The sequence below is a fragment of the Pelobates fuscus genome, chromosome 1, assembly GCF_036172605.1.
Source record: "Pelobates fuscus isolate aPelFus1 chromosome 1, aPelFus1.pri, whole genome shotgun sequence".
Taxonomy (NCBI): Eukaryota; Metazoa; Chordata; class Amphibia; order Anura; family Pelobatidae; genus Pelobates; species Pelobates fuscus.
The window spans coordinates 465,458,492-465,480,434 of NC_086317.1; the positions used below are offsets into that span (position 1 = coordinate 465,458,492).

The 21,943-nt window shown below is 40.3% G+C and overlaps 1 protein-coding gene across 1 annotated transcript in view; it reads right to left on the minus strand.

Moving 5' to 3' along the window:
* TENM4 (teneurin transmembrane protein 4) overlaps window positions 1-21,943 on the minus strand; it is a 1,183,725-nt gene that overhangs the window by 256,986 nt on the left and 904,796 nt on the right. Inside the window, exon 8 of the mRNA XM_063431236.1 lies at window positions 7-87. Coding sequence (XP_063287306.1) covers window positions 7-87 — 81 coding nt within the window. The remainder of the gene's footprint in view (window positions 1-6; window positions 88-21,943) is intronic.

The following is a 21,943-nucleotide window of genomic DNA, read 5'->3' on the forward strand; positions in this document are numbered from 1 at the left end:
GCTCACCGCTCTGGTGCTGAAATGGATAAGGATGATTTAGATCTTCTTGAAACCACTCCATTATGGAACTACAATTAGGGTTCCCACCTTTAGAAACAAACAGGATGATAAACAAGGCATGCCAAATCTTTGTTTTATTATGTCGTGAATAAAAAATAAATAAAAAGCCAACCGTTTGGACCTGAATATCACTGAAATTATTTATTTAATAATTAAAGATAGCACGTGGAACTGCAAAAACAAACAAAAAAATGCACATAGTAAATATTACCCTTCAGTCGGAGATTTTTGAAAAACTATTTTAATTTAGACCCCATTTCACTTGGGTCCAACTGATGTAATTAAGTGACTATACCTTTGAAATTCCAATGATGCTTTACTGCTATCATAACCCATTGGAACTGGGTTCTAAGGCTTGTCTAACCTTTCAAATAAACTGGTACAGTTGTTGACAATTCACACAAGAAAATATAATCTAGCTGATACAATTTACACTCATAAACTAAATATATATTATTCAGACAGCGTAGGGAGTTATGGGCAGTCATTATTAACCAGCCTTTCTATTAACCTCCGGAAGACACTGCCTCACTTTAAAACAAAACAAAACAAAAAAACACTGTCAGAAGCTGCCAAAACATGTCAATTTCCATCAAGGAGGTGAAGCAATTAATGAGGATTAATTATGCAAATTATTTAAAGATGGCTGCCCTCAGAATGCAGAGAATTCTGTTGTTGGGAAAGTGTTACTCAAATACATCTTCTCAGCGAAACACTGGTAGTGTATGGCATATGGCTTGTTAAAACATTGGATTATTTTTTTGTATACGTGTGTCGGGTATACTGGAGGTAGAATATGGTGTGACATATAACTGACAGTGACCTTAACCAGGCATATTTTATATTTTTTAAACATAAAGTAGGGATTTATGGGGAGCATTTGGCAAACTGGGAAGCTCAAGCAAGGTTTATTTTTTTGTTTGTTGCCAAAGTAATTTAGCCACAATCCATCTGTAAAATCAATCCCAAAGAAGGGCAAACTTCAGACTTTATGAACAGAGGAGAACAAAATGGCTGCACCCAGATATTGATATCCGGTGCAAGGAAGAAAAGATAATACATTTAAATAATGGTTAGTGGCAAATGGGGAGTGTAATTATTAAGACACAAGAGGTGTAAGCAAAGGAACCCCTTCAAAAATAAATACAGTGCTATTTGTGATACATACTTTAAAAGCAAAACTGTGATTTTATTTTATTTTGAATAGAGCATCTACTGACTTACTCTAACTATGTGCGGTGTCCACAGTGGCGTACCTACTACAGTGAGAGCACTTCCTGGCAGACAGGGTACCGCTCGGCCACTCTACACAGTCATAAGGTACAGGAGAAGAGGGAATGAGGGCTGGATGGTGGGGGTTGAAAAAGGGAATGAGGGCTGGATGGGGGTAACGGGGGTTAATGATGGCTGGATGTGGGGTAACAGAGGGAATCAGGGCTAGAGGGTGAGGGAGGGAATGAGAACTGGATGGGGGGGGCGGTGCAGGAGAGGTAAGTTATGCCAGGTGCGCCCATCTTGAATGGAGCCCACGTCAATGCTGTACTGTCCAACAATGCCTTATTCCCACAGCTGTTGCTAGGAATGGCTGTGGAAGTGACACAACTTGATATCTCTGCTCTGCCTTTGTTACGTTTTGCCAAGTTAAGCATTTACCACAAGTCAAAGTAGTCCCTTCTTTATCTTATGAAATCTTTTGACTGCAGTGAAATTTCAGTGAAATTCTATGTTTTCCAATGAAATTCCAGAATAGTTTTATGAGCATTTTATAATGACTTTATCTCTATGAAATGCTCAATTTTCTTTTAACTCTAGACTACAACTGTGTCTGAAACTTTGCCTATGAATACTTACTACATTTTATAAAGTGCTCTGTGTACCAGTGTCGGAAAAACTGTTAAATCTATAAATAAAACCCTTAATTCTACGTAAAACATACTGTAATAATGTCTACTTACAATAAAACATACTTAAGCCCTTACTATAGATCAGGGCTAGTCAACTTTCGGTGCTCCAGATGTTGTGGACTATATCTCCCTTGATCCTTTGCCAACATTATGTCTAGAGGAGCATCGTGGGAGATGTAGTCATCTGGAGTGCCGAAGGTTGTCTACTGCACCATAACTACCACTACTCTTTGTAATGGTTATGTTTCCAAGTATCTGTGCCTTAAAAGCAACCTTTTAAATCCACACCTTTCAGAATGCCCCTTTCCCCCCTATACCATAGACAAGCTGTGCGAGGATTAATAAAACGTATTTTGCTCACACAGTAAGTGCTTTTAATTGAAATTCCCACTGCTTTTCATGGTATGAAGGCCCAGAGAATCTTACTTTTGGGTTAATTTGTTTATATTAAGCTATTTTAAAATATGTTCAAGCTTCTGCGGGTGTACATAACACGTTCAGTCCAATAAGTTTCAGTCTTTCTATATATATTGCTTCTAAATAAATAGACATTATTAATTTCATTTAGTTTTTTTTCCCTTGATTAACTTAGATATATTGCTATTTGTTTCCTTAGAATGGATCTACTTATTTAAAGAACACTTTTGCACATGCCTCTTAGGGGCTTGAATAGACGGAGTGGCCGTGACATGTTGACTGTAGTTATTTTCTCTCACTTAGTAGACCAAGCATGACTAACAGATACACTAATTAAAACATGCTGTGAATATTTTCTCTGGGACCCCGCAAACCTGTGCCAGCCTCTTAATGAAAGCATGAGGTTGTGCCTTGATTAAGTGACATTTGTTTGCAAATAAAAGTGTAACCGTACTGACAGGGCAGTCCCGGGTGGCTTGATTTGTAGACCTCTGACATATGAACTCTTGAGGGCCGTTGCGGAATAGAACACTTTCCCCAAGCATCTGTCCACCGTTTTCATACAGAGAGAGCCAGGTGTGGTTACTTTTCTGTAGCTGAAATATGACTCATTTGGATTATATTTAAAATCCGTTATGTAATCGTTAGGTGACCGACAGTCTCTAACTATAAATGTTCAAATTTTGTCCATAAATTAAGAAAAGGAACTTATGCATAGCTCTTCTATAAAGCAATATATGGAAGGCCTCTTAGTAAATCACTTAAGTCACTTCTTAGGACTATTTTACATTAAAAGAATTGACTATTAAAAGAAATAAATTAGATTTTTTTTCCCCATTTTAAATTAGAACAATTTTGGCACATTTTATGTTTTAGATGTTTTGCTAAACTAGACCAATTTTAAAATTAGGATGAGGTTTTAATGCTTACACTTTGGTGGACCTAGAAAGATAAATATGGCATAAAAAACTCCTACTTCAATATAATTTACCAACAAAACATAGCGTTGAAACCAATTTGGCTGACTCTACATTCTGTCCTCTACAATAACTACTCCATCTAGGTTCTGCCGTGAAATGGGCCAGGGTCCACTTTATTCTTTCTTCCCAGCTATTCAACTGGTTAAAAGAAAGTTGTCATCATTCTTCTTCTTATTATTAAACATGAAAGATCAGTTTTATTATATAATTAATCTGTGTGTATTTATTTCAGAATGCTGATGTATACGTTAATTCTTCTTTTTCTGTGCGTCTCTTGGTTTAGCCTTGTTACATAGAAACAGCCATCACAGCTTATCTAACCAAAAACCATGCGGTAAATAAGAGAGTGTGCGTTTACAAATCTAAACATGCACAGGTAGTCTGGGATTTGTTTCAGTACTGCAATTTGTGCATGGTCTTAGCAGGTAATATGTGCTTATCTTTCTGCATTTGTATCCATTTTTTGTATCACTCAGCCCTGTTACAATGCAGCCCATCCCATGTGTTCCCTATTAAGGGTTAATAATATATAGGGGTGTATATAAAAAATACTCCTTTCTGTCTCAGTAGAGATTTTTGCCAGAGGCTCAAGGAAGCAAGGTGAATGGTTAGAGTTAGGACCCACCTAGGTGGGTCTGCCTTGACGTTGGCAGGTGGGCTTAACCTCTCATGGCCATTGGAGGTAACTAAAAAAACTCAATTTGTTTAAAAATACATAGGGATTAAGGAGAGAGCGCAGGTGACTTGTTTTTCTTTGGTTTTTACTATATACTGGGGCTAATGTGTATTGTAGTCATTGCTGCCGCCCAGTGATGGGAGTGAGCGCAGGACTTATCTTTCTGAATATGTGCTTAGACTGACAGAAGGGCAACTATATATATAATACACTAAAAAAGAGTTATTAACATAAATATTCATTACACAATAATTCAAAACTAGGCTACATTAAACCCAATCTTTTATTTTTAGTAATATTTAATTATTTTTTTACAGTTTTCCTTCTGTGATCATCTTTTTTTGTGGCTATACCAGTAGATGAAGGATGCTGTTCAAATCTCTGCTTATAACCATAAGGACCACGTGTTTACAGTTGTTATTGTGTCAGTCAATCACTCTACTATGGTAAAGGATTGATGTAATCCTGTAAACATAAAATGTTATGTTCCATTTACCAGAATACTGGTCTACGTGATCCTAACTAAAGTACCTGTGTTATTATTAGCATTTATTACTTTTATGTACATTTATATAATGCTAGCACATTCCACGGAGCTTTACTATTTTACAAGGGTGACTATTAGAGGTGAAGAATGCCAAGCTCAAATGAGCTTACAATCTGTCAGGAACGATCTTGCAGTCTATATGGAACGAGCTTGCAATCTATGATAGCTTCCTGACAGACATTAGGAGTATTACTTTCTTATATATATATATATATATATATATATATATATATATATACATTGTAAAAGTACTCACTTGCAATAAATCTTTCTATGTGAGCTCTTTTAACTTTGTCAGCTATGTGACTTTCCCCCACATGATGTGTTAACCTGAGAGCGAAATGTTGAACTTTAGCAACTGTGAAAACAGCCCTTGACTGATGTTGTCATGGTCAAGTCTCTTAACCTTTGTCTCGTAGACTCCAGGCGTGTATCACAAATGGTGCTGGTGGCAGCTGTGTTACCGAGAACAATACTGATGATCTGTTTAGTGATGTAAGCAGGCACAGGCACTCTCTAGCTTTCTAACTGTTAAGAATTGCAACTCTTCATGTACACTACAATGTGCAGTCATCCAAATGGACAAAAAAAGGTGATAAAAAAAACGGAGAACATTTGTAAGGTGATACATTGTAGTTTTATGTGAATGATCAGAATATATTAACATATTAATCAAGTATTAAAAAGATGGTGAGGCTGGCTGAGAATTAGGAGGGCCTTAGTCCATTACAGCTCAAAGAAGTTGCCTATCCAAGAGCTTTAGTTTATCAGAATATGGACTAGGGAATGTCTAACATGAAGAATAAGTCAGTAGTTTAAAGGTTTACAGCCCCGTGATTGAACTGGAGATTGCTAGGTCAAATATAACGACTGGGGATGTTAATTGCCTTATGGACCGAGTTTGTTAAAATGGAGACATGTTGACCAAGCCATAGTCTGAAGATCTAAACACCATTCTTATAAGACTACTATCTCCCAATGCTTCAGACTTTCTTCAAGAACAAGGATTCTGATCCAAAGAAGAAATAGAAGGTTTCAGTCTTTTGCTTGGAATGAAATGGAATGAATGTGGGAGCTCAGCTGCATGATGCCCATATTACACTTCAGAGAAAAATGAGACACTTTTGTCTGATCACAAAGATGCCAATGTTGCATTAATTATGAATAACTTGTCTGGATGTTAAATGAGAGGTGGAATAATTATCATACTCTACACGCTAGAGGGGAGCAGCTTTGTGCATTAGTGTCCTCTGCTATCTGTTATATTTTTATTTTATCCCTGAGGGGAGGTTAGTGCCTTCTTTAATTCCATCGGTTTCCTGTATCTCGGAACCAGTGCGTGTGCCTGTTAAATGCATGACAAAAGAAACCCAAGCATTCCCATAGATAGAATAACTTTAAAGTGAAGGACTTTATATGTTGAGCTAGATTGTAATTATTAGATTTGCACTTGTTGACTGTTGAGAGAATTTGTTCGGCCAAACCATTTTTTATTGAAAATGCTACATTTTTCAGAATGGATGAATTTCGATTATATTTTTCCTAGGTTCCAATTTTTCTTAGGTTTTTACACCTGAAGATGTGGGAAAAGTCCCCAAGAAGATTTCTTAAATCATTCCCATTGTTGTATAATAAATGCAGCTGAGATCTGCTCTTGACTTTTTATTGCCGACTTAAGACCTATTAATCAACCCAACTATTAAGATTTCCCACTAGCCATGTTGCATCACTGATATGCCCAGCTTCTTCCTACTTCCTCCCTCTTCCCTTCTGTCCTAGGTTTTATCTCTTCTAACACTGAGTACCCTGTTAACACCATGTTAACTTCATCTTGAATTTTTTTCTTTGGGTCTATGGTATTAGACAACTCTATCTAAACCTTGTGTGTCACTTACTCCATCCACCTTTAAGCTGTAACCGTTTGTGCAAGTCTCTGGAGACCAGTTATACCTGCTTATATCAGTGTGCGGCGGAAATTGGACTGAGCTATATCAAAGAGTGTTATTATAATAAATAGTATTAAATAGTTCATAGGCTGCACTGGGCCAAAAGGAGACATGCTGTTCAACAGCTAGAATTCCAAAGATGACCTATTTAGGACTTCTGCAAACTACATCTCCCATGGTGCTTTGTTTGTTTTCTGGGAGGCTGCACTTTGCAGTATTATCTCGACTGTCTCTTTCCCAGCACTGTAACTGCCACAAAAACTCGCTGTTAAATGCATACTTTATCACTACAATTTATTAGAAAAATAGTAAATATCACTAGTTTGTAAGGTAACCTTTTGTACAAAACCCACATTTAGACTATTGCAATGAACTTATTTCTAAAAACCTTCATGCTTGCTCATTTCGGTTAACAATATCTCGGAAAAAAACGCAAGTGTCATGATTTTTATGCTTCTCTGTTTTTCTAGATCTTATACTTAGATTTTTTTGGAGTTACCAAGTTATACAACTTTCTGGCACTAAATAGTTAGTGTCACATACAGTGCCCGCAACATGTTTGTCTAATTAATTCTTAATTACAGGTAAGGCGACAATGTAGATTTAAAGCTTGCGTCTTGGCTCCGGCCGTGTGTCAACGCCTTTTTTTTTGTATTATTTTATTAGATTCAATTTTTTTTTTTTATTTTTTTTTTTTACAAAGCATAATATTATTTTTTAAGTTACCACTTTAGAAAGCTGGCATCTGTTCAATAAGCCGTGAAGTGTAATGTACTTTGATCTGGAAATTTTTAGGTTTGCAAACATGAAGGAAACTTAAATGTGCAGTAAAGTGTAAAATGGAATTTCTATAAAATAAAAATAGGATGGAAGGCCAGTGAATCTAATTTGCAGGAGAGCGGGTAAAGTCGGTAGTATTCCAAATAGAAGCCTAGAATATGTGTGAACCGCAGATGTAGTGTCTCTTGGTGGACCTTCATGTATTACACATGACATCACATGATACCTGCTGTGCCCACATTCTTTTTAAATATCCTGAACAAGACTTGCTCACATTGTGCAGATGAGGATTCACTTGTAAGCATAAGACTCACTTGTAGTGAAAAAAAATGTGGTTTAATTGAATCTGGGGGAATTTTTTTTCATTATTTAGGGTAGTCAGATATACATCCATGTTGCGTTTTGGCTCATCTGAATATCGTCCATCCAAAATATTTGGGAATACGGTTTTGACAAACCAAAACGGTCTGAAAATGGGCCAAATAGTGTACTGCAAAATAAAAATAGTATGCATATATTTTGCTGTACACATTTGGTTCACAGATCAAGTAAGAAAAAATGATAGAAATGGAAAATTCTCAAAACTAATGATTGATCATCTCCCAAAAGGTCTCAATTCAAGGAAAATATCTGAATACAGAGCAATGCAAGTGCCTCATTAGGTCTGCATGCACTGAGCAAAGTACACTCATTCAACCAGTCTGTAGAACGTTTCAGAAGCATTCCGCACATGGGCATCCCATAGTGGGGCTTGTCAGCATGATGGACATTCCACTCGCTTTTACAGGTGGAACCTTCTCTTTTGTGGGTGAACTCTTCCCACATTGAACCACTAGCTTGCCCCCTTGTGGCAGGAGAAACAGTGGTTGCAATTCAGCACTCATTTAGAGAAGAGGTCAATGTGTCATGGGTAGTTTACAAATGCCTCAAACTGCTTGTCTGTGAAGCCAACTCTACCATAATCTAATGAAAGGAGCACAAAACCTACATTTATCAAAGAAAAACAAAGTGAGCTGGTCATCAAGTCCACTGTCACTGTGTTTTCTGCATCTGAAAAGATTTACATTTGGAGAAATCCAAAATGTCTGCTTTCGATGTCAAACATGCTGGGGAGTGTGGGAGAGTTCATAATAGTACAGACAGCCATCTTGTGGGAGTCACTAAAGCCTACAATTCCATTTCACATTTTCATGGAATGTTTTAGAAAGCTGCATTCCTATAAATGCCAACAGGTTGATGACTCACCCATTAGTAAGTTATTATACCATGTTCATGTTTCTATATTTGGTACACCATAATATGGCATCATATAGCCTCTAGAAAATGTATCCAGTATTATTTTTGTAATGGATGAATGAATAAATGTATTCATTTTATGTATAGGTATATTTACAGACAAAACACACATATAACTAAGCGATGAATCTTATTGTCCAAATAAAAACATGCTATTTTTTTCCAAACAAAAACCTTGGTTGTAAAAGAGCAAATAAAATGGCACTTACAATGTGTTATGTACTTGTTAAAAAAAAAAATCACTATGCAGTGAGACTATGCCACATGTTAATATGGTAATATATGGTATTGCTATCCTGAGACCAGAAATGAATTGTGCATCAAGAAAATGTATAGGTTATATTTGTTTACTATATAATAATGAGGAAACATATTGTAAATTTTAAACTGATACAATAACCCATGATATGTTACTCTGGTAATGATATATAAATTATACAATAATCCTACCAAAGAAACCAATGTTAAGATCTATGTCCTCAGAATTTGAGTTGTAAATTAGTATGTAGGATGGCTACCCACAGCCCTTTGGTTACCCCCCCCCCCCCCCCCAAAGTTTGATTTTTGTTTTATTCATACATATACTATGTAATTTTCCTATTGCAGTGTTCATTAACGCAATAATATACAGAACAAGAAATGCAGACCACTATTGATTACGAATGGTTCTCATTTAAAGTATTCATTTTGAGTTCTTTGAAAGGAGGTACTAGTGTGTAACTGGTCTGTCGCTTTAAATATATGGTTTGTTTCGTTTGATATATTGCTATGTAGATTGACTAATATTGTGTTACTTTGAACCATTGAATACGTTTCCTTTTTTTTGTTATGTAAAAAGTTTAAAACTGTGTTTCAATAAAAAAATATTTCGAAATAAATTAATTGTGCGTGTACGGCAATTGTGAAAACAAACAGATACTACACAAGCATATCTTACTTCCCACAAGTCGATTCATTGCTATAATCCCAAGGTGAAGAACAATTACACAAAAAAAATCAAAAAATCAACAAGATCAAAATAAACATAATAGAGCTGCATATCCTGTAGAAACAACTGATGGACTTAAAGAATAGAAAAAAAAAAAGAAAAATTGAAATAAAGACAATTTGTGGATTACATTTATATTCAATTGTCAGCACCAATTTTCTTATTGTGTCACTATGCTTCCATTCTTTAAGTAGTTTTTTGTTTTTGTTATATTGTTCTTGCAAACTGTAATGTCCAAGTTTGATTACCCAATCATAATAAGCTATAAAATGAAAGCAGTATGGATTTCACTTAAATCCCAAAACCAGAACGCTGTATACTTAGCCAGCTCTTTAAGAACCTGGTCTATTCAAAATGAGTTCAATTCTCTGTGGCCAAGAGCCAGCAGCCTACAAAACTATTGCTAGATCCTGTTTTAAGACGGTAATATTTCATTATTTTTTTTTTTTGCGGTAGTGTCCAAACACCTTAGTAGCAGCAAAATACACTCCCGATATATCCCAGTGACATGGCTTACTGAATCCACAACTTGATAGTCCTATGAATCTTTTTCACGGCCGTTGCAGCAAATTCATTTTCATGCTAAAGAAGCCGGGATGATTAAATTTGTGGGAGACCCCAATAAAAAAAAGTTATTTGTTTGCTTGTGTAGAGAAAATGACATAAAAATACTTCCCTGGAGGAACAAAAAAAAGAATAAAATGAGGTCAAGTAATAGAGGGGAAACAAATCCTCTTTCATAGATTTATCCTTTACTTTGTGAATAGTTTCACACACAGAGTTTTGCAGTTTAATTCAGTAGAGTACAAATAAGATAATAATAATAACAAGGGAGTTTATTACAAATCTCCACTCTCACTGTTCAGTTAATTTGATTGTGTGAGGGTGGTTGTGAATTGTAGCATGTGAGTGTATTTGGAATGTCAACTCTTGTTTTAGCCACTGTCATCATAGGCTAAACCAAGCATGTATGCTTTCTTCCCATGATTCTCTGCCAGCCATGTGTCTAGCTGAGCATCATGGGAAATGTCGTCCTCAACATCTGGAGTTGCAAAGGTCACCTAAATAACCAAACTAGGCATACACAACCTGCAGTGTTATTATTATTATTAATGGTATTTATATAGCGCCAGCATATTCCGTAGCGCTTTACAATATTATCAAAGGGGGAGATTTAACAATAAATTAGACTATTACAAAAACTTGCAGGAACGACAGGTTGAAGAGGGCCCTACTCAAACGAGCTTACAGTCTATAGCAGGTATACAATGGGACAGGAAATAGCAATCAAACAAGATGGAGTGAAGCAGAGCTGGAGGAGAGAATAGAGTGCTGTCCTTTAGGAGAGAGCAAGGGATAGGTATAAGAGGTAGAGGTTACTCTGGGAGGCCATCCGTTTTCCTAAAGAGATGGGTTTTGAGGCACTTATTTATTTATTTATTTATTTATTTTAAAACCTTTACTTTTGTTGTGCACGTTATACATAGCAATGACATACGCCACAACAGCGTGTCTGAGAATGTACTTAAATTGCACAGTGGCATGAGGAATTGCACAGTTTTATATAATTCTAACAATCATCAGATTGGCTAAACAGCGAAGTTATTAGAATAAAGTGAAAAGGTCAACGCTTAACAGTGCTAGGCTAGTTATGCTATCCTAGTTGTCCACATTTTTAAGCTACTAAGCTAGTGTACGATTTGTGTAGGCATTATAAGCAGGCTTATTGAGTCTTGTAGGGGAGTAACAGCATGCAGTATAAGCTTCAATGAACCACATTAGCTTATATTTAAATATGCTAATTTTTTGTAACTTTAGATTTTCTTTTACAATGTAGTTACAGTCCTGCCTTGCATAGTGGTATTCTTATTTACAAGAAAATACTGTAAGCAGGGTGTGGGTGGTTATTCAGGCTAGTGTTGAGGTATAGACAGGTTATATCTGTACGTTAGCTAGTCTAAATGTACCGGCAGTGCATTGCTATGCCGGGTAAACAGGCTGGTGCTGTTTATGTAACAGTGATAGGTACAGGCGAGTTTTAAGTAGCTTATATAGAAATTCAAAGATAAGCAAGTCAGTCATACCTCTAAGTGTATCTCACTGAGCGCAGTTATAGAGAGAGGCCACCTAAATTGTGTTTGACTCTCGATTCACATGGAAGTTTAGAGCAGGCTGAGTGTTAATCAATCTATTACTATTAGACCTAGTGAAACACCGAATCGTTGGTTGCAAGTGTTACTCTGGCCTAATCGATCAATGAATTATGCTAATGATATATAAGTATTGATCAATGAATTATGCTAATGAACATAAGTAAACAAATGCAGGCAGTCGAAAGTCTACCGAACATAAAATTAACTATGACAGTATGAGTAGTAACAGTATTGTCTGTCTTGGTACCGGCAGGCTGGTATATAGCAGCAAGTCCTTATGGGGACATGGGTACCTCGCTCGAGGACATTTGGCACAGTCAGCCTATGCCTCAGCTTGGCGGGGCCATGCCGTCCCCGGAGGCTCCCGGGATCGCCTGGGTGCAGCTCTTGCATGCTTGTTGAGTGTCTTTGTGGGCTGCCCAGCCGGTGCCTCGCGCTGGGTGGTTGCAAGTTCATGTTTGCCAGAGTCCAGCTAGCTGTACGTGTGAGGTCCTCCAGTACTGGATTCCGGTGTGCTGCTGCGAGCCTGTTGCATCTGTTCTGCGGTTAAGTGTTGCTGAGGTTCGGGGTCCCCTTGTGTAGCGTGGTCTCGTAGGTTAAGTAGTGTTCCCTGGGTTGGGAGGTTCGCTTGGGGGGGTATGCTCTGGGTGGGACGCTGCATGGATGTAGGGCGGCATACCCCTGGTCCGATTTTGCGGTGTCGGAGTTTTCGTCGGTTCGCCCGCCTTCTCCCCCCCGCTACTCGAGCTGCTTTACGGCCCCGTCCAGGAGCTGCTGTCTGCTGTGGGATCTTTGCCGGTGGTTTCGTCTCATGAATACCCTGTCAAGAGGCAAGTTTGGCCCAGAAGTTGTTAATGAGGCGATCAAGCCTCTCCGCTAGAGGGGGCAACCAGAGGCTGGGCGTAGAGTTGTGTGTCTCGTCCACCATGCTGTGCCCCGCTTGTTCGGCGGTGCTGGTAAAGTAACATGAGGCGTCCGACATTTTGTGGACTTTAGGGGCTTCCTCTGAACTTAGTGATTGTTCCCCTCGGGGACAGCTCGATCAGGTGCTCAAGTGGGGTCGGCCCAGGATACCCCCCCCCCCGGGGGGGGTGGAGTGAGGGCTCCCTGTCGGGTGTGCTGTCATTTTTGGCGGCAGGAGAGCGGCCGTCTCCCCTGCGTGTGCCATGTTAGGATGCCGTTCCAGGGTGTCGGGTGTGTGTCGCTTGGCAGGTATCTGTGCGTTCTCCCCGATGTACCCCTGCTCCGGGTGGACTTTATTTCTTGTTTTATCGCCGTGTTTTCGATTTATATTGCTTAATCTGGTCCCTTCAGTCGGAGCAGTGGAGGCAGACGTCCTCTCTGCTCCGCGGTCAGGCGCCGCCCCTTGAGGCACTTTTTAAATTATTGATGACTAGGGGAGAGCTTGATGGTCGTTGGCAGGCTATTCCAAAGGAAAGGAGACACCCGCAAGAAGACCAGCAAGCGTGAGTTGGACGTACGGGTGCGAGCAGCGGACAGGAGAAGGTCGTCGACAGAGTGGAGAGACCGAGAAGGGGCATACCTGTGTATCAGTGAAGAGATATAAGAGGGGCTAGAATTGGTCAGTGCTTTATGGGTGTGGATTAGTACCTTGAATTGACTCCTATATGATACAGGAAGCCAATGTAAGGACTGACAGAGGGGAGAGGTGTGAGAGGAGCGACAGAAGAGGAAAATCAGTCTAGTTGCAGCATTCATTACAGACTGTAGAGAGTATGGACAAGCTCCTTAGTAGCATCTTGCGTAAGAAAGGGGCGGATGTGGGTTATGTTTTTAAGGTGGAATCTACAGGATTTGGCAACATACTGAATGTGAGGCTCAAATGTGAGGCCAGAATCAAGTATAACGCCAAAACAGCGCGCTTTCAAGGATGGACTTATGTGGGTACCACTAAATGGAAGGGAGAGTGAAGGAGGAGGATCAGCATTAGGAGGAGGAAAGACAAGAAGCTCAGTTTTAGAGAGATTGAGTTTAAAAAAGCGGGAGGACATCCAATCAGAGATGGAAGAAAGGGAAGCAGTGATGCATTGCAGGACGGCAGGGGAGAGGTCTGGGGAGGAGAGATATATTTGAGTGTCATCAGAGAACAGGTGGTATTGGAATCCAAATGAGGTAATAAGTTTGCCAAGAGAGGCATTATAAAGAGAAAATAGAAGAGGACTAAGTACAGTCTTTGGGGACTCCAACAGAGACAGGGTAAAGGGGCGAGGTATCATTAGAAAAGGAGACACTGAATGAGCATTGAGAGAGATAGGAGGAAAACCAGGAGGCATCTGTGTGACAGTGTCACAGAGACTGAGTGATTGAAGAGTTTGGAGAACATGGTCAACAGTGTCAAAGGCAGCAGAGAGATCAAGAAGAATTAGTATGACGTAGTGCCCTTTGGATTTAGCTGTGATTAGGTTGTTAGTGACTTTAAAAAGAGCAGTCTCAGTAGAGTGGAGGGGGCAGAAGTCAGGCTGGAGAGGGTCAAGGAGAGAGTTGGAATTGAGGAAGTAAAGACCAGTCTTTCCAGAATCTTTGAGGAAAAAGGGAGCAGGGATATGGGACAATAGTTAGAAGTGAAGGACGGGTCATGAGATGGGTACTACAGTAGCATATTTAAGGGCAGCAGTGACAACACCAGAAGAGAGAGCAGTTGAAGATTAGTGTTATGGAAGGCACAAGACAAGAGGAGAGATATCTGATAAGGTGAGATGGGAAAGGATCAAGCGGGCAAGTGGTGGGGCGATAGGAAAGGAGAAGCACAGCCACCCCTTGTTTAGTAGCCAGGGAGAAAGTCTGAAGGGTATGAAAGGCATGATCCAGGTGTGGTTGAGAAATAGAGGGGCAAGGTAGTGAGAATTATTTCCTTAGCTCTTCAATCTTGTCGGTAAAGTAGCATGCAAAGCTTAAGTCAACTCTTCATTGTGATTTACAAAAACTAGCAGTAATCTTTGGGGGTAAGGGTACAGAAATAAAGAAGGTGGGGGAGGGGACACAAATGAAATAATTATATCACCCAAAGATCCAACCAAGGTAGTTAAAAAAGTCTGTTCATGTAGTCTACCCAGTTTTGTCAGCGAGTGTCAAAGGTGGCTCTCTGTGCAGCCGTTGGAAGAGACATGCGTTCATATGTATAGTACAGGTTAATTTTATCACATAGTTAAGTTTTAGTGGGGCATATTGTTTGTTTCCAGTGGTTTGCGATAAGGTTCCTGGTTGCTAAAATAAATATTGTTGCCATATGCCTATGTGCCTTAGATGTAGGCCTTAGGGAAGAGGAGAAATAGACATCATTTGGCTTGGATAGGTAGGTCATTAATGTGGGTAGCTGTTAGAATTTCCCGTAGGTATTTCTATAACGGCTAAATTTCCCCACATCTCCACCATATGTGCGTCATATAGCCCTCTTCCACCCCACATCTCCAGCACAGATGGGACACATCTGGGTAGATATATGTAGCCCGTGCAGCATGAGATACCACCTATATGTGAGCTTCCTATGGGCTTCTGCATGGGAGTAACAGCTCGTTATTACTTTGGTGGCATTAATGGAGGCCAGCCATTGTCGCTCTGTGAGCGTCTCATTACCCTCTGTTACCCATTGAGCTTGGAAGGTAACAGGTTTGTCTGGAGCGGATTTGAGTACCGTCTTACAGCATATGGATAGTGTCTTGGGTTGATTAGGTGTGTGCAAGCATCGATTGTGTATCGCTTGCACATTCTCCAGTAGGAGCGCGGATGTCTCATGGGGTTTATAGGCATATCGTGAGACTATGCTTTTGATCTGTAAATAGGGGAAAACATATGAGTTGGGGAGATTGTATTTCTGTTGTAGGTCCGTGTCCTACCTACAGGGTGTAGGTAGGTCCTGACTGATTGAATAGTTTTTCAAGTGTAGAAACACCCGATTTGGGCCAGTTTTGCAAGGTCAGCCATGGCAATATCGCTCTCAAGACCGTGATGGGCGTTTTAGGTAGGAATTTGAGGTGGACTCCACACATTTGTTGGAACCAATCCCAATAGAATAGTGTCAATTTCGTGGTTGGAAGTAGCAGTAGGGATTTGGGTTTGTTTTTGTTTCTTAAAGTGTGCTCAATCAAAACACTAATACTACAACTATAAAGTAAAAAATACATTAATATATTTCTCTAACTCAGGCATTGTGCACATTTGACCAGGGAACTGTGATTTATAAGCCAAAATAGTACAAGTAGAAGAATTCTCCTTACCTGGTCAATTCTCCATAAATTCTTGTCAAGCAAATAAATCCTAACATGTGTACAGGCAGCTCTCTACATGGAGCCAGAGATATTGATAAATATAGTAACCAACAAAAAATAATAATAAAAGCTTAATTTATTTTAAGTGTGCTGTCCCTTTAACTTTTTTTTTTCTTTCCAGCTTTTCACAGATTTTACAAAAAAATAACCCCAAGACTTCGTGACAACTAGTGCTTGTCAGGAATGGTGCAGAACCAATTGCAGAGAAGACAGTAAATTTCACATTTATGACTGACCTTTGCAAAATAGCCACCTATATCAGCGGCTGACTATAAATACAAGTACATTTGCTAGAATATAAAAATGAAAAACCTACAGACATTATCCTTTTACCGATATCACCCGCCTGCACATAAACTTCCGTTAATGAGACCGTGAGACTTATTGTTGATACACATATTTGTAATATGAAATGATGCTTTTATTAAACCTGGCTTCATAAATATTTTATGAATATTTAGGTGTAATTTATTCCTGGATGAAAATGAGCTAACTCTCTCTGAGAAATGACATTGACACCTCCATAAATATGCATTGCATCCCGGCCGCTCGCATCGTCTACGAATCGTATTATTTTACATTACTGTTACATACAGAGTTCTGTGTTGTCACAGATTTTAGACGAGTTATGCAAATACGAGTCCTAGTTCCACCGTGTACTTTAAATTCCCCAAAACAGTCACAAAAAGCCTAGATGGCGTTTCAGGTACCTGCCAAATGGGGAGCATTGTCATTACTGCCTTAAGCAATATATAGAACAAAATGCAAAGTGATTCACAGCACATTACATTAGGGTGTGCATACAGAGAAACATCCCATCTACCTAATCTAAGGTACAAAATACAGGTTGTTTTTTGTTGTTGCACAAGCTGTAAGCATGATTTGTCTTTTTCTAAAAACCATAACAAGCAGACCCAAATTTGTGAATATGTATCAATAGACCTCTAAATAGTAAAGTACCATATGTCAGAGCATCGTGAGAAATGAGACTGCTACTTTGCTGAAAACTATAACACGTTTTAAAAATAAAAAATAAAAAAATGATGCATGACAAGATTCTACGTTTGTTATTCCCCAATATTCTTAAAGTGAATTTACATCAAAAATATTATTACACTGGAACAAGAAATGGCAATATAATTACATATAAACTCCTTTTTTGACCAACCAGATTAAAATGTGTTACGCTGGTGAGTTTTATTGGCTACAGAACTGGCTCAAACATTAGGTTAGGGCAAATTGAACCGACATGCTTTCAAGGTTGAAGGAATAAGAAGCATTATTGAGTTTGGTAATTATAATAATATTTATGAACTTATATATATATTTTTTTAATTCTTTATTTTATTTGTGTGATGAAGTAACAACAAGCGTGCAGAGCCACGACAGCCGTTGCAAGCAGATTAATAGCATTTCAAAGTGTGGCAGGTTAAACAGGACATTTTTTTTTTTCTCATGAAAATAACAGGCTATAAGACATTCGTGGTTTGCAATAAACATGCTATGTTAAATGTGTATATAACAGAGTTGTTCTCGCATAATGTTATGGTAAGGTGTGTAGTAATTAGTGTGTGGATAGGCGTTTATAACGAAGTCAACATTGCAGCAATTCAGGTTCTCGCTTGGTTATTTCTATTTGACATTATAAGTCATGCTGCATTGCGGTCGCGTTGTGCTAGTTTGTGCGTTGCTTGTAGGGTAGTAACACCTGTGTAAGTGTGTGCTTAGGAGTGCCATGTAAACTTTGTGTGCATAAGGTTACTACATAGGCTATTCAGTCAAGTCTAGCTACTAGAGATCAGAACGTGAGCTAGCATAAGAAATATAACTAAAATGCATCCATTTAGTTTTGTAACTCAGATAACTAGCTGGATATGGAGGTATGAGTAATTATCACATTAGGTTGACATGCTAATAAACTGTGACAGGCTAATATTCCACTGGGTACCACTCTGTATAGATTTTAGATTCCACCAACCCACAGTATAGGTAAAATAAAGAGAGAGCTTGAATTGAACAAGATCGAACCCCTTGTGCCCCCTGCTCGTAGAGAAAACTAAAATTAATAACGGCTATCCAGCAGAACATAGATGCGATTAATACCACCAGAGTAAGCATATGAGAGTTTGTGGGTATGTTCACTGGGCGCAGATACCAAATCGGGTAGGTAGTTGAGTGTCTCTGGAAGACAGAGTGGTGTGTCAACGGGCTGTTCTCACTTGCCCCATGCTGATCATGTTGTGCTGTGGTGGAATCTCGGTAAAAATAAATTTAGTAGGCCGAGATTACCACGTGGCATGTGTACGTGCATATGCTGACGTATCGGTCGGTTGGTTGCACGTGGCAAGATACGATCAGTAGTGTACGGAGCATGTGCGAGAATACAGGATGTAGTATTCCCCTCCTCCATTGTGCTGGACAAGCCATGCGGTCAAGCAGGAAGTTAGTTCTTATTTGTTTTGATTGGTTAAGATAATGTGCGGGTGGAGCTTAATATGGGAGGAGTTATATGCCTATATAAGGAGCCTGCACTATTGTCCGGGGCTCAGAACTTGTTGTATTTTGGTGACATTAGTCCCTCTGAGTCCCTATCGGTGAACCGAATAAAGAATCTCTTCCTTCCTGAAGAAACCTGTGTCCATCTCTCTGTGCTTGGCTTCCGTCAGTTTCTCCGGTATCATTTGGTGCATTGGCCGGGAAGCTCATCGTTCAACGGTAGCTGAGAAGCAGAGGCGTGAGACGGTCTATCTTTGCCCACGTTCTCTACGGCTGCACCCCTGAACTTCTGCGTGGACCTCCCTTCATCTCGGCGCCACTGGTCTGTTGTCCAGGAGATCATCGGCCTCTACGTAGTAAGTGCTGGGGTGTCCCCGTCGATGAGTGTGAACTCAGGTTCAGGAACGAGGAGGTAAGACGACCGTTGTTTTAGACGGCGGACCCACTAGGGGTATACCGATTGTGCGGTAGGCCCATAAGGGGTTAATCTGTGTATGGAATCTGCCCCCTCTGTCGGAGGGAAGGAGCGAAGGCGCACCGCTCAATCGAACGCTCTTTAGTAAGACCGTTTGATTTGGTTTGGAGTCAGGCGGGGTTCTGTGTAAATTGCCCTAGCCGGACACCGGTGTCTTGTCTAGACTAGCGTTCTAGGGTGTACAATTTATTCGCTAGGTCGTAGGGACCGGGAGACTAAGCGGCGTCTGTGTAAATTCGGTCCGCTAGCTCTCAACCTATCTTGGCTAAGTGGGAAGGCGTCATTGATAGAGTAGAAAGACTAAAAGGGTTCTGTTGTAAATTCCGCCCTCTAGTTCGCTATATGTGGTGCTTGGGCAGTGTGGCTAACCAAAACGGATGTAGATAGTTTTAGGTAGTCCATCAAGGTACTGGCCAATAGATTAGTTGGGATTGTATATGTGATAAAGATTGTTTAGTAACGTGTATATCTTGTTAGATAGCGTGAGCTCTGCCGTCTAGCGAGAGTGTTAATAGTGTGTTGCTGTATTATAGTGCACGGTACCATAACCCTGTATATTTACTGATACTGTATATAAGTACTAATAATTGTCGTCTATTGCATGTCTAACACCATAACCACTAATAATTGTATTGTGACCTTAAATTGTACTTTGATCTATGCTAACCGTACTGTAACTGCTATTTGTAAAAGACGATGTTACTGGGGTGTGTTATAGACGGGTTGTTACGGACCGTTTCAGCATAAAAGGGGAAAAATCGGTTTAGGCGATAATCCCCTTTTCACAAAAAGGCACAGCTACTGTAAAAGCACCAAAACTCACGAATTCGGATATAAATGAATGCACCAAACTCCCGAACTGCATACAAGGGAATAAGATAGCACTCCAGCTGGAACCTTACGAATAGCTGCTAGCAGACGAACAGGAAAAGCAGACATCAGCTTACACTCCTAGCAGTCAATCTCCAGCAGCATACAGTGAATCCCCCAAAGAACGAGACAAGACTCCGTGTTGAAGGTCAAGCAGTGGTCTGAGGTGCTGGGCACCCAGCCTGGTTTTTATTACATGAGTACACATACAGGCCACACCCAGGGGGAGGCATACAATAACCAATAACATAGACGTTACCTCCCACACATCCCCTCCCCTTAGTGTGACACTTAATCCCATTATGTGTACAGTTCAAAATATACTTTTACATAACTTTCATAACTTTACAACCATACATCGTATCCACATAACAATCACATATTCAGACTCAGCATACTTTAAACATAACCACTCTCAAAAATCATACAAATCCCTCCAGTAAATAAAAAGTTACACGGAAGTCCTTTTATGACCGACCGCAAGCACCTTTTCTTGCCCAAAACAGTTCCATGGATTTGGGCTGTGCGGTCGGTCACTTTCTAGCATAAAAACGGCTAAGTCCCGTTCGAAGTATGGCCGGTACATTGACTTTAGTCGAAGTGTCGAAGTGAAGTCGATGGTACGGGTCGGCGGTGTTCAAGTTAAAATGGCCGCCGCCGCGTGGTCCTTTGTCCGATGCCGGTCACTTCGACGACTTCGACAACTTCGGAAACTCCGGCACTTCGGTAACTTCGGCACTTCGGCTGCATCTGAAGTGCCCTATAAAAAGTGTCAATTCTTCTCCCATAGTAATAAAAGGGCCGAACACTGTTTGTAAAGGGCCCAATCTCCCAGGGCCATAGTCCAAAGGCAGCAGGCGGGCAACCAGGCTCCTCCAATACAATGTGGCGAGATTGGTTTCGTCACACGGGTAATTCATATATAGAGAATTATAGCGTGGGTGACGGTATAGTTTCGCCAAAGGGCATAATATTGATTACTTAGTGACTGGTGTAACAGCTGTGTGTGTACGGGAATTCCCTGAGTGTTTTTATTGTGTTACTGTGTACGTTTCACTTGGTAACTGTACCACGTGGTGCTGTTGCCGGAAGAAACGGGTGTGACTGTTGAATAGAGCGTGTGTATAGCATTCGTTGTCAACGACGCTCCATTGATAAGTATGGGCGCGTCGGAGTCGACGATTTTGGATCCCTTAGGATGTATGGTAAAGAATTTTAAAAAGGGATTCACAGTATGTGATTTTGGGGTTAAAATGTCTCCTGCCCGTTTGATTACTTTGTGCACTAGGGAATGGCCTACTTTGGTTGCGGCATGGCCGCCAGTTTGGATCCAAATCTGGTACAGCGTGTACACGTGGCTGTATCAGGTAGGCCTGAACTTTACGGACAGTTTCCATACATTGATTGTTGGAGGCAGGCCGTAAACGACTTGCCAAGATGGGTCCGAATATGCCACGAGGAGCAATGTCGCCTCATGGTGGCCAGGACTTGTTTGTCCACTAGGACCACGGTAAAGCCCATTTTGGACACGCCCCCTGAGTCCGAGATCCCTATGCCGCCCCCTTATTTCCCTATAGAGGAAGGTGATACAAGTACAGGAAGTTCCACACCCCCTCACCCATCTACTTCCTCCTCTAGCTCAGAATCCACCCCACGCCGTAATAAACCTCCCCTTCCGACACCAGCCCCTGTTAAGTCCATCTATTCCGATTTGGCGCCATTTCAAGCTTCCGGTCAGGCTTCCTCTAGCCCGGCCCGGAATATTTTATTCACCGACCTTCCCCATGATGAAGCTTCTCTATCCCCACGTCTTATTACCCCCCGACCGGAACCTCTAACCGACGCCCCTCCACGAAGCCCTATACTAACCCGACAACTGACTGGAACTCAAAAACCTAAACATTACCAGATGCCTCTTCGTTTGAATCCTGGGTCAGCCTATCTTAATGCTTTAGGTCAAATGGTGTATGCTGACCCAGTCTTCGTATATGTCCCGTTCACGATTACTGATCTCTTGAATTGGAAGACCCACAATTCCTCGTATACTGAAAAGCCACAAGCCATGACCG